General features: G+C 38.6%; 1 protein-coding gene across 1 annotated transcript in view; it reads right to left on the bottom strand.

Moving 5' to 3' along the window:
• The window catches only part of SYT10 (synaptotagmin 10), a 49546-nt gene that overhangs the window by 21322 nt on the left and 13770 nt on the right, over nt 1–14454 (bottom strand). Inside the window, exon 3 of the mRNA XM_067536077.1 lies at nt 7348–7912. Within this exon, the coding sequence (XP_067392178.1) occupies nt 7348–7912 (565 nt within the window). The remainder of the gene's footprint in view (nt 1–7347; nt 7913–14454) is intronic.

The raw sequence follows: 14454 nt of genomic DNA, 5'->3' as shown, positions 1-14454 counted from the left end.
ATCACCACAGATGATATTTTGTTTTCTCCCCTTATTCCGTGCACATAAATTTCTTTCCTTTTTTCCTTCCCAGTATCATCTATTGACTTAGTTATTCTATTTGGAGATTAGTGTTATTCTGTGAAGCTGGGCCAAGGAGATGGATCTTACATTTTGCCCTGAAGGCAGCGCTTGCTGGTATTAAAAGCTGCTAATAGCTCAAACAACATCGGCATGTCCGTTAGCCTCCGTCCATAACTACAAGGACAACATCTGAAGACTGAATGAATCTAGAGAGAAGTAAATGTGAATGCTTACTTAAAAAAAAATTTGGTACCCAAATACCTACACCCTATTCAATAATACTTTGCACTTATTCATCTTCAAAGTGCTTTACAAACAATAATTAATCTCATATCACTGCTGTGAGAAATATATGTTAGCTCTTGGTTTTAATCTTCACTTGCTATATGGTGTCTATAAGGATTCATATCTTGCACCATTACTATCTCCAATTTACCTATGGGGAAACTTTGACACAGAAATATTAGTGACTTATCCAAGAACAGAGGAGTCATTGTTGTAGCTTGGACTAGGAGTCAAAAGTTTCTTGCTCCAAGTCCTGTAATGAGACCACTATATAGCATACCTCTACCTGTTGATAGTCTGGTATCCAAATTCAGTTCTTTATATTAAAAACTTACAATTCTACACGTAGGCAGGGAACCTAATGTGACATTTTTTTTTCTATCAAATTATATATATTGATATATAGACACTAAGAAATTTAACATAAAATCTTTGAAGTCCTCCATCTCTAAACTGACAGCTGTACGTACATATTAGTAAAACCTTATGCTTGCAAAATGCATTGAATTTCTTATAGATTTTATTTAATAAATACAAAAACCTCAGTTTTCCTATGTGTAGTAAATATTACCTAGGTATCAATGTTGTAGATAGCTATTTTCTGCTGTGTATTGCAAGAGAAAATGACATAATAAAATTAATATTTTCTGTAGTATAATTAATGCAAGTATTAAAAAATTATCTTCTGTACATAACATATTGTTACACATCTATTATAAAATTTCTGTGACTGGATGAAGATTCCAACTTATGCATTATCTTTTCGCAAATGAATATGTCCATTATAGTTGGAGAGAGGGGGTGTGGGGGGGGGGGGGGGTATGAGAGGCAGTAAGCTGAACAACACAGTGAGCCAGGAAAACTACATTCAAGTTAATTGAAGATCCAGAATGAAAGGTGTTACATAAATATCAGTGCTAAGTTATAAATTCTTTAAAACTTTGATCCATTTCAAACCAAGCCAGTGTTTTATTATTTCAGTGACGATTTCAGTAAATAAGGGGAGGTACTGATGGACTGATTAATTTATATTTATTCACTTTGTTTTATTTAGAGGATGGTGAATACTTCAACATTTTTTTCATAAATGTTTGCTCAAATTTTACTAAAATTGTTTTTCCAGTGTTTACTTTCTGTTAATGCTTTGGGCAATGATTTTACAAACAGGAACGTTCAAGGCAACAGGTTAACTTTAAGTGAATATCAGATATTATTAATGAAACTCCTAAACAGTCACTACCAGACACTACTTTCTAAAAGTTATTTTAATCCAATCAGGGAACAATAACAGGTGGCCTGTTTTTCCAATCAGAACTAATCAATACAACTTGGATTTCAAAATTTGTAAAATGGCTGCAGCTTACTACTAGGAGCAAGAAAAACCCAGTCATTGTAGTAATTCATAGATTCATAATTTTTAAGGCCAGAAAGGACCATTTAGTTTGACCTGCATAACAGAGACCATGGAATTTCACCCAGTATTTCCTACAGCAAACCAAAACTCCTGGTTGAACCATAGCCTCTCCCTTGGAAAGACATCCAATCTTGATTTAAAGACTTGGAGTGATAAAGAATCCATCATATTGCTAGATATATTGTTTCAATGGTTAATTCCCTCACTCTTAAAATGTTCACCTTATTTCTGGTCTGAATTTGTCTAGCTTCAGTTTCCAGCCATTGGATACAGTTATGCCTTTGTCTGCTAGAACCAAGAGCGCTCTGCCACCAGAAATCGTATCCCCAAGTAGGAATCTTTTCATGTAGAATAAGGGACTAAGGGAATTCTTAGCCTTACTCTACTGAAGAACAGGACATGAATATTTGGCTATGGGAGGTAAGGAGGGAGGTGGTCCTGGGAGGGCTTGAAAGCCTGAGGAGATACCACTCACCCTGTATTTGGTGAGTGTTGCACCAATCCCCAGATCCAGACCTAGGGTTGGCTCCCAGTTACCTACAGTGTCAGTAAATCTCTAGGCATGCTTCCTATGTACTGGAAAGCATGCCCAGACCCTTGAGCCAGAGATAGTAAACCCCACAAAACAAATAATACAGTCCAAAACATTGGAGAGATGTGGGGGAGGCATCAGAGAAATATGTCTATGGGTGGTGTCTCGTTCCCCAAGATCTGGAGTAGTCTGAGCTGAGTAAGGTCCTTATTCCTGCTCCAGATATTCAATTTTCAAAATTATCTTCTGATCACTAATTTGGGAAGGCCAGCTTCTGGTGTAAATATATTTCCACTAAAGCACATTCACTTAACCAAACATTGCTTTTCTCATTCTACATTCATGGCAGTAAAGGGAGCAGCACAGTGCATAAGAAAAAAAAACCTGTTCATGGTGCAAAGTTTACTCTCAATGTCTGCTGAGTCAGCTTGAGCGCCTACTTCTCAAGGCATGACACAAATCTTATGGACTTTACTGGCCTGATCCAAAGCCTTTTGGTATCTTACTATTGACTTCACTAGACTTTTGAATAGGTTCTTAGAGCATAAGTTCCCCAACTCATCCACTTAAGCATTGCTTCACCCAGGGCAGAATTGGCCCCAACAGTTTCTGCAGTGTAAGTATTGGAAATCATTATAACTAACCTGATTTTCAAGAATATAAAATAGCTCAAATAAACTCCCAAACAATCCAAAACACAAGTTCATGGTAGATTCATGGCATTCAAGATTGTATATGTTAATGATTTAGTAGAGTATAGTTTTAGTTTGCCAGTAAAAATAACCCAGTCAACTTCTGAAAAACTGTTGTTAATAATTCAAAGATTCAATAAGTCTATAAAATCCCAAAATGGTTATACATAACTGTAAATTACTTTATTTTTCATGTGTTCACTGGTAGTGGCTTATAAAAATATTTCAGCCACTCAAGAAACAGGCTATTTGTTCTAGTAAAGTTGTGCTTATAGGTATAACCTCCTCGCTGAGTGACTGAAGTTCAGAACACAGCTGCTCCTTCCTAAACTATACACTTATGATGTGAAATTGTAAAAGAGTGGTACATTAACACCAAATAGGATACTAACACAGTAAACTAAGCACTGTAATTAGGTGGCTTTGTCCCTCTGTGCTGAGGGGAGTTGTACTAATGTCAGAAGCCAAGAACAACAATAATTTTCAACCACATGCACATTAGCATGTCTCTCCCAGTAGCACCATTTGATACGACATTCTAGTCTGCTCAGAAAGAAGTCCAAGAAGATTAATAAAAGGTTTGCATTTTTGCCTGGTCTAAAGGACCAGTGAACATTTAAATGTAAGATCTCTCAAAACCTAGCAGAAATAATAATAATTAAACAACAATGGCATAGGGCTTGAGTTCAGTAAATTCTTAAAGCACTTATTGAAGTCAAAGCATATGAAAGTTAAATAGGTGCTGAAGTGCTTTGCTGGACCAGGGCCTATGCCAATGGAAAGCTGGGATTTCCAAAAGGAATAGTGAAGTTTTAAGCCCAGAGTGTTCACTGGAAACTTAAAGAGATGCTGATATTTGTACCTCATCTGTAATTCCACTTAATGTCTAAAGGACCATTTGAGTCCCATTTGCTGCTGACAGCATGACTATTTCCTCAATCAAGAGGAAGATGTTGGACTTATTCAGATATTATAGTCTGATATTTTCTCTACTTAATTTAGTCAGATTTGCATGTGAAATCAGCAGCCGTGTAACAACGAGAGTTCTGTGGCACCTTAAAGACTAACAAATGTATTTGGGCATAAGCTTTTGTGGGCAGAAGCCCACTTTGTCAGATGCAACAGCAGCAGTGTGGGTCTCAAATGCCCGATTAGATAAGCTAAAAGAGCTAAAATGAGCGTTTTTCTTTTTCCCGTTTGTATGACTAACTGAACTTTCACATATTTAATATACTAAACCAAATGTATTAGCTAGGGTGACACTCATGCTAGTTTATCGTCTACGGTTACGTCTACACTGCAATTAAACACCTGTGGCTTGTCTGTGTCAATTGACACGAGCTGGGACTGCGGGGCTGTAAAACTGCGGTGTAGACGTTCAGCCTTGGGCTGGAGCCCGGGCTCTGCGACCCTTTTGCCCCTTGCAGGGTCCCAAAGCTCAGGCACCAGTCTAAGCCCGAATGTCTATACTGCAATTTTAAAGCCAAGTCAGCAGACATGAGCCAGACAGGGGGGTTTAATTGCAGTGTAGATGTAACCTTAGGTACTCAAATGGCCCCCATTACCACAACATCGGCTCCTCACAATCTTTAACGCATTTATCCTCACAACACCTCTGTGCCATACTATCACTTCTATTTTGCAGAACGAGGAGCTGAGGCAGATAGACAGACTAAGCCCAACATCATCCAAGTAGTTTGCAGGGAATTGAACCCAGATCCAAGGCTCAGAGCCGTAAATAGGCACTTTAGTGCCCGGGGTGAGCAAGCATATTTTCACCCCCTCCCCAGGTTTTTTGGGCCATTTTTCCACTCCATTTTTCTGACCCCACAGTTTTGTGCTCTGGGCGACGGCTCTGCTCACCCCGCCTTAATTACGGCCTTGCCGAGGCTAGCACCCTAACCATTGGCTCGTCCCTCCGTTCCATGTTTAAGATCCACTGTTTCATGGACTTTTTAAGCCAGAGAAATATTTTGGCAGACCATTAACTCATGAGAGGCACTGGTACCGGACCTATGATCAGAAAGAAAGTAGATGGCTGTAACCTACTCAGATTTGCACCGCTCAGCTGCACCCAAAAACTAGAACCTTCAAGCACTACCACCCACTTGAACTTCGCAGTACCCAGATATGCCTGCCCTGAGGGGGAGAGAGAAAAGGGGAGGGTGATTCTGGCCCCCACTCCATGCTTTGACCTGTCAGCGCAAAGGAAAAGAGAAGTTGTCAGCCCACATGAGAGAGGAGGCATGACTGCTGTAGCCTGTGCTAGTAGCCTGTGGTCTGTAACACGGCCAATCCATGCCTCTAAGAAAATTGCATGAGCTCACCCCAATATCCCAGCTCTTGCTTAGACTTCCAGTCAAGCTGATCACTTCGTTTAGGAGGAAATAATTAAAATGCATATGGGTGATTTTTTAAATCTTTTATTTTTTTACTCCACTGGTTATTGTACAGAAGATGGAGCTAACAGAACAAACCATCCTACACTTGTACAATTAGTGACTGTTTGAAAAATCCTTCAAGATCCTTGGAGGGAAGGTGCTATATCAGTGCAAAGCATTATCGTCATCATGAAGCAGGCCAACCTTCAAAAATGGGCTTCTACAAATAAAATAATAGGCTCAAGAGGATATGTAAGAAGATTGTAAAAAAACAATTTCATATTCAGCCAAGAAATATTTTAAATGTTATCTATGAACCTTTAAAATGTACACAATATCACAACCAGGGCTGACACCAGGGAGGACAGTGGAGGTAGCAGAGACCGTCGTTCCAGTCCTGTGCATGAGACGCTGGTACTCATCGGTACCTGTAGTGGTGGGTCAGAGCTGTCGCACTGCTCTATAGAGCAACATAGTGTCTCACTAAATGCAAAAGTGACAGGAGACTGAAATGGTGATGCCCTTAGCAGCTGCAGCTGTAGAAGAGAGTCAGCAGCAGGTGACTGCTATGGGGGTGCTAGGCAGCATGGAGAGAGAGTGAAATGAAGCCCTGAGCAGCCCTTGGCTACTCTGAGTTCATGGAAAGGGTGCAAAATAGAAGGCCAACTGGGAATGGGGAAAAACAGGGCCACAGGGGACACAAATGAGGGGAGATGTGAAAAGATGAAAGAGGGTGACAGAAAAATGGGGCAGAATCAAGGGGAGAGAGAGGGCTGGTAAAAACAAAATTAAGGGAAAGGAACAAAAATGAGGATAGAGAGAGAAGGGGATATATGAGAGAAAAGGAGTAAAAAGAGGGCAGAGAAAAGGAGAAAACAGTAAACAGAAGGAGGAAGGCAAGGCCAGCAATGTGAAGGGGGAAGGAGAAAAATAATAAATGGGGGACAGAGAAAAGGTAAGGGGGTGAGTCCTCTGGGAGAAAGGGGGAAAACATAGAGAACGGCATAGCGCTCCCACCTGTGAGGGAACAACCCTGCTACTATTTCGTCTCCTAGACCCAGTAAATCTTGGGTGCAGCACTGACAGCAGCCCACCTCATACTGAAAAAGCATAATGAAAGCATATGGCTCAGAGCGACTTAGATACCGCAGTACAAGGAGATAACAGGAAGTTTCCTTATGAACAGTGGAGTATTTTAGAGAAAACCAAACTGATTTGTTTTCTGAAACCATCTATTGATTCCAAATGGAAAAAGATGAATTTGGCCTTCTGGTTAGTAAAGATAAAGCTGGGAGATAGTGTTTCCTAGTAGTTGTAGCATGTCACTTATTTGCTACTGTTCACAGATGAATTCTACAGGGTACAATTCTCACTGGAAACAATAAACCAGTTCTCTGTTTCCAAACTCTCCCCCATATAGCCTTCTGCTCGCCATCAACATGAAGCGACTACAGTAGAGATTAGCAACAAATAATAAGTAGATATTTCATATAGGGAACCATGTGCATGGGACAGCTGTTAGAAATCCTTTTAGACACTGGACCATCTTAACCTCCATCACTTTTTTCATTTAGATTCCAACATGTGAAAGGCCGTTAATACCACCATGGTGGCTTCATGGCATGTTAGTACGTGAACATTTTGAAGGACAAAGTGGAAATGTACATATGTTTTGCTAATAGGAAAATATTAACTGTTCCCATTAAACAGCGACATGTAGGGCTATTTGACTGATTTAAGAAACCTAATTTCCATTTGTATAGCGTGTTATGAGAGTAACTATATGCTCCCAGAAGAGATTTTTTTAATTACATTTCCTGGCTTCCCAAGCATCTTATTTTCTACGCTCAAAAGAAAAGACTGGCAACTCTTTCCCCTCTCCCCCCCAGTCTATGCTGATAGACAGTATACGCTTGCATAAAGTACAAAGGAGAAACGAAAATATCATCAGTGTGAACGCTTTTGGGACACATTACTTACTGTGGTCGCACAGTGGATGTCTTTCCACACAGTGGCTTCCCTGGAGAGATCAGAGACTTCAAAAAAGTTATCAAGAATAACTTCCCCAATCATGTCATGTCTAGAAAATCTGTCAAAATCATATACACTGAAATGTAATTTCCTGTTGCTGAGCTGATCATAGACTACAGGAAACTGAAAGGTTTCATCAAAGACAGGATTTAAAGTCTTTCTGTGAACCCGTGTCTGAAACTTCTTTTTCCTGTCTGGAAGAAGGTAAATCTTAACGTAGGGGTCTGATGTTCCTGTGAAGTCTTTCGCAGGTAGCTCTAAGGCTTTGACAATGGTAACAACAAGGAGTTCATTTTCATAATCATACCGGAGAGTAAAGTTGAGTTTCCCACAGATTTGGACATCTTCTTGCTTGCCTTCCGAATCAACAGACTTCTGTTTGTAGAGTTCTGGTTTTATTCGCCCAATGCTGGTTGTTGTCTCTCCCCTTTGTAAAATTGGATCTGTCCCCATGTTAAAATCAACACTGGACACTTGCATCTGCCTTGGCAAGTGCCTCCTGAAAGAATTGTGCCTGCACACACAAAAAATTAGCTTGGATTATCTCCATGAAAATGTATGGGCTCCCCCTCCACCCCAAAATAAAAATAGAAAACAACGTTGCAAACAAATCAAAGCTTAGGTTTAAAAACAAAGATTCCTGTAACACTTGTGGAAAACCAATCTTGAAAGGAAAATTACCATTAGCATCATACAACATCATTTTACATGAAAATGAAACTTCTTATCCCAAAGGTCCCAATTCTCCAGCAATACAATACATGCCTTGTTTTGAAAAATGTGCACATGAAGTTGCAATAGGAATTATAGGACTCCCCGAACTTCAGTAAGGCTAAAACATCATTGTAAATGAATACCTTTGTGTGTATGGTAAGGACCATGTGATTTTTAAAAAAAAATCAGAAGTGATCAGGACTTCAGTTTTACATCTCATAAATTAGTAACTCTAACACTGACCCATGGCTGGGGCATTAGTACAGTGTTGTTTCACAGGAAAAAGTACCACCCACCACTCATCTGCAACACTTCCTATAATTCTTGGACATTCCTTGGAGGTTTCCCATCTCAGTATTTACCAGGCTCAACACTTTTCAATTTGTGAGATCTGAAAAGACAATAAGGTCCTAGGCCTCCAGGCAAACATGTAGCATTTTGCCAGTATAGGCCCTGATCCTGCAAAAACTTACACACTTGCTTAAATCTTTGCAGGATTGAGGTTATAGCTGGCTTCTCCACTGGTGTTTTAACATTTAATTCTAGCTGTTCTACAATTTAAAGCTTTATTAGACATTTTTATGTTCCATTTTTCCTGCTTTCCTATTCACCCTACAGTGTGTCAGAAGATGAATTCACTTAATGATACCAAAATAAATTATTTTAATACCTCATAACTTAGATTGCAGAATAGCACATTCATAATAATTAAGGCCCTATGCTGTCTACAATAACAGTGGGAATTTTGCCATTGCCTTCAAGAAGAACAGGATCCGGCCTATTATATGGTTTACAGTAGTATAAAATGTAGGCTAATATACTTACTATATTTAATCTGGTGCAGACTTCAGTGTAACCTAAACGTCCATTTTATTTTTCTACCATTATAAACATTTTCTAGTATATTAACACCTTTGTAAGCTGTGCTGTAACAAACTCATAGATAATTCCTATGAGTATATTTATACTTAGCTACCATTAAGAACCAATTTAACTGTCAGAATTTCCTCTTGTTTCCACAATCTATTACTTATTAATACCAGATGTAAATGCATGATTGCTTAGTCCCCAACTGTGCAGCATGCTAAAACCAAGAGGAGTCACAGCTGTCTGTTTATTTCTTTAAATCAGGAATGCAAATTGTCCATTTGAAAACTATCATGACTAATTTCATGGAAAATATTCTTATTTATGCTGTATGGTAGAGGCTGCAAAATGCACAAAACTGCTGTGGATCCATTGAGTGCTGCACCAAGGGGGCAATCTGCAGTCATTAAATAATTAACAAGAACATTTTCCCTTCTGGATACCATAGCGGTGTTCAGTGAAGGGCACAGCCTTCTCAATACAACCATAATTTCGATTTGAACTGGTTACAGGAAATCCAGGTATTTCAAACCTGTAATTTAGATGAATAAAACACACTTCTGATCACAAACCTTTTTGCATCAGAGAAAAACCCGCAAACTGAACTCTAATCAAATTTTAAAAATAAGTTAAATATAGTTTCAGGTATCCTTGAGTCTGCCTGCAAATTTTGGGTTTTTTTTACAATCACACATTTTTTTTAAATGTATTTCTCCTCCCTATTGTATGTTAAAACCTACGCAAACAACAACAGGAGAATCTCACTCTGCAGGGGAAACTGTGAAACAAACTGCTGTCAGAAGAACAAAGCAAGCAAACCGGAAACATACAAAAAAAAAAATTTCTCAGCTCTCTTGAATTTATAATAAACTGAGGTAGTATTTGTAAAACCAGTAGGTAACATTTTTCGAACAACTGTAATTTCTAAGTTGCCAGAGTCCTTTCAAAATTCAAAGCATTTACACACACTCCTTCCCCACTCCCCTTATAATATCCTCCAATGAAACTAGTCATTGCGTTTAAGTGTCACTGAATAAAACAGTGCAGCTGTAAGATTGCTCTCAGTGGGAACCAAAGCTCAGTAGCACTTTTACTCTGCTAAGCCAATTCCCTAATTACACAGTATCTAGTGAATGTTCTGAGTCACCACTTTTCAACAAGCCAGCTAATTGCTCTTTTAATTATTAAGGTGCTTCACTGTTGTCATGGCAACAGAGTTATGTTCCTTTTTTCTGCAGTAACATAGGTATTAATAATGGCTGTTACACTGAAATGCAAGGATCTCAGCCAATCACACTGTGGAGTTGCTGCACAGTTACAGACTCACACTTCTACAATGGCTTTCAGTGACGAGAGTGTGCAGGACCATGCATTCTGATTCACGACTGCCCCTAAACTCATCATAAATAATGATACCTAGCTCTTGTATAGCATTTTTCATCAGAAGAGCTCAAAGCTCTTAACACCAGCCTCCATATCCCTCCAAGCATGATTTCCTCAACTCAGATGAGAAAACAAACTTTGTGTCATAAATGTTTACTCACTAGATATTTCCTATAGTAATATGAATTGTTATATAATTATTGTTGTTGTTGTTATTTTATTTAACATGACAGTGCTCTCTGTTATCTCAGTCAGAACCACATCCAAGGAAATAAGAGAGGAGGGATGGTACAGTGGACTGGGAGTCAGGGTATATGAGTTCAATTATTAGCTCTTTCACAGACTTCCTATGTAACCTTGGGCAACTCACTTACTCCCCAATTTACCCAAACATATAAGTACATGCTTAACTTTAAATGTGTGTTTAAATTAATTCATATAATGGAACATAAGCAGATGCTTAAGTACTTTCTGAGTATGGATGGACTTAAGGAAATGCTTAAGTATTTTGCTTTAAGATCTTTGTGACTCAGTTCCTCATTTGTAAAATGGAGGTGGAGGTGGGTTTTGATAATACTTCTTTTCTCCCAATCTTGTCCAGTTAGATTATAAGCTTTTCAAGGCCCCTATGCATAATAGGGCTGCTTTTCCAGTGGGGGCCTCTGTAGTACAAATAATAAAGAGTAATAATTTATTTGGGCTTTGACTCAGAGTTTACTTAGCCTAATACAGGATTATTAACTTGCACAGAGAAAGCACATTTAAGTTATAAACTAATTATAAAATAATGAATAGTATAGAGTAGACAGTTCAGACACTCCTATTTCTCCTTTTGCGTGATATAAAGATATGAAGACTTTCAATGAAATTATAAGGCAGTAAATTAGTCTGTTAGTGGTTGTTTCAGCCATGAAGCATAAAGGCTTCTTTCTCTTATTTTTAATCACATCTAATGTAACTATGATGCTCTAATCCTTTTTTCAATCCTAGAATCCTAGTCTGAATCCTACGGTGGTAATGAGTTCCATTGGTCAATTTTGCATTGTATTTTTTTCCCATTTGATCAGCTTTAAATTTGTTGCCTTTCAGTTTTATTGAAAATTCCCTTGGTCTTGTATTATAAAAAAGGTAAATAGGTGCACCCAATGTACCATGAATTATTTTGTGTACTTCTATCATCTCCCCTCTTATTCCTCTCCTCTCTAAACTGAACTGTCTCAGTCTTTTCAATATCGCCTCATACGGAAGTCTCTCCATTTCACTAATGATTTTCTTTTCTACCTCTGAAACTCTTCTATTTTTGCTATATCTATATTGAATATAGTGGGAGTTCTGAGCTCAACACCTCTGAAAATCTGCCTGTAGGCACGTCAACTTGGGCACCCAAAAATGGAGGCACCCAAAATAGAAGTCATCTTTGCAGATTTGGCCTTAGTGACTTTCCTGAGGTCATACAGTGAGTCAGTGACAGAGTTAAGAATGGAATCTGAGTCTCCTCCTAGTGTTCCATTCGCCCCCCTATGCAGTAGCTGCCTCCCCGCAGATTTTAGCTGCCCCCTTACTTTCCCTATTTTGGTTAATTTTTTAAAAAGCAAATCACCTCTACCACAAAAGCTACTCTAAATTTAACTTTTATTTAGTTAATCTCTCAGCAGATGGGCTGGAGGAAGAAAAGAAAGAAAGAAAAAAAAAAAAAAAGAAAGAAAGAAAGAAAGAAGCTGGGTTGAAGGGGGACTGACTTGGGAGTGTCATGAAGTAGGAAAGAAGTAGTTATTAATTTCCACTATAAGACCAGCTTCTCTTTTAGAGATGCTTTGGATTGTATCTCTGACTAGTTTCAATTCTCACCTTCTGTTATAGCGAACTAAATCAGGGGCTGTTTAATAAGCTCAGTTTAGATTTTTCAGTAGTTAAACTGAAATTGCAAATGGTCAAAGGGCCACAAACTGTTTCTGAAAGGACTTCTGGTATCCTGGGGAGGAAAGAGACCGAACAATTCAAGAGCTTTTTAAAAGAAGTAGTTAGATGAAATTTAAAAAAAAAATGTAGATAAGGGTGTTTGTAACTTACTCCCCACTAAGAACTCCAGAATGGGTGCCCATGTTACAATAAATAGTTTAAAATTATGTTTTTAAAGTTTTTTTCTTTCTGCAAATGTAAACGATCAGTTTTAAGGAGCCATATCATAAAAGCAAGAACATACATCAGGGAGCCTTCTAGTGAGTGTACTTCTCAAGTGCATGAAGGTACAAAGCCAAAATATATACAAGAGGTGCAACAGTGGTGCAGAAATGCTCAAACTGTTATAGTTTACTGCTTAATTGGGATCAAGAGAGTGAAGAGTGACTTCTTTTTAATAAGCAAACTTTCTTCCTATTAGTACAATCTATGACAATGATATAAAATGTTCCAGTTAAGCTGAGAAACATCACTTTCCCGAACATGTCTCTGTGTTAAAAACACTATCCAGAAATTATGATCGGACACATTGTTAGATTTTGAATAATTTATTATATGATTATAATTATAATAAGTTAATATCATGCAGTTTGTTTTATTAATAATTAACTAAAGCAAGAAGAGAAAAAGATGTATTTTATTTGCATGACAGACTCCTGTCCAGATTCTCTGCTGTTAATTTCAGTTCTGCAGAGGTGATGGGGGCTATTGAGAGCTGGCTATACTCCCTGGTTCTCTGCTCCAGTACAGGCTAGAGACGCTTAGGCTTTGTACTCTAACTTTAGCCATCTGGCAAACTTTCCTGTTAGACCGTCTGCTAGCTGAGCCTAGCCAGAGAGCAGTGCATTCCACTCACTTTCTATTGTGACATGCTCCTCCCTGAATAATGCCTCTACTGAGGGTGGTGTGGAAGCCAGCTATGCCACTTCTATGCCTACTAGGGATTGTTCTACCACTACAGGTATCCCAGCAAGGAAGTTGGAGCCACATGCTAGGAGTGGCACAAATGGGACTGAGCAATCCAGAGAATTTACCTTTTTTGTCTTCTCTTCTGATATATAAATCTCTGGATCACAATAATGCCATCACTGAATGTTAGAGGTTCAAGGAGCAGTAGGCAAAGAGCTATATGAGACAAGTATAGGAATGCGAAAAACGTATTTGTAAAGATAGAAAGGACCATGTAGAAAGCTACTGTGAAATGTTGATGAGGGATCTGATTCTAAAAATACACAAGCAAGTATTTTGTATGATAGACACTCAGCTTTCAGAGGGACTCTAAAAGGGCTATGTCTTCAAAGATCCTACTGTCAAATGGGAGCTCCAAAGCCAGAAGAAATCAAAGGCCCATTTGGGTGAAGTTTTCCCCTTAATAATCTGGGATGGGCAAGAGAGAAAGACCTCCTAGAAACACTGCCAGATGATACAACTGAGAAGAGGAGAAAATACTGCTTATGTTCCTTAAGATTGTCCCTAGCTCCGAGACTTTTTATGGTTTTTGGGTCTGATCCAAATTCTATTGGAAGTCTACAGGAATATTTCCATGGACTCAAATGAGCTTTGAATCAGGACCCTAGGAGCTATTTCCTTTCCTATATGGTACCCAGACAGTGCTTGGGTTTGTTTTGCATCTAGATATTTCTTCTATCTATTTATTAATGTATGTTTCTTGGAACTTTATACTACCTGATGGAGATTTTGGGATGTGAGAAGCAATGGTATGGGCAAGAAACTTCCAATTAATATCTTACTATTTTATGTAATATTCTTGTCGCGTTAAACCATACCAACTTTGGTCCCTCTGTGGTCAGTATGACATTTATGATTTAGAGGATGTCTCTCCAGCATTTTAAAAAAGTTTCATCGAATAGATCAGATTCTGTGCTCTGACTCTTAGGAAGTGGAACACTGGACTTGGAACCCAGACGAGTGGAAGAAAAAGAGGCTTTAAGATATTTGTGCACCTTCCTAATTCAGGGAAATTCAAGAGGACTGCGCAGTTCCTGCTGTGAGTGAGAACTTCCTCAAAGAATGTTTTGATTTATGACAGCCTTACATGGCTGCTTCATAGCCAGGAATAGTAGCAGTACAAAGCACAAAGTACAACGAGGTCAAAATAAGGTTGCCTATGTA

The sequence above is a fragment of the Emydura macquarii genome, unplaced genomic scaffold, assembly GCF_026122565.2.
Source record: "Emydura macquarii macquarii isolate MOO-44397 ecotype Brisbane River unplaced genomic scaffold, CSIRO-AGI_Emac_v2 contig_3530, whole genome shotgun sequence".
Classification (NCBI taxonomy): domain Eukaryota; kingdom Metazoa; phylum Chordata; order Testudines; family Chelidae; genus Emydura; species Emydura macquarii.
The sequence above is the reverse complement of the archived record's forward strand: the minus strand, read 5'-3'. Positions and strand labels throughout refer to the sequence as shown.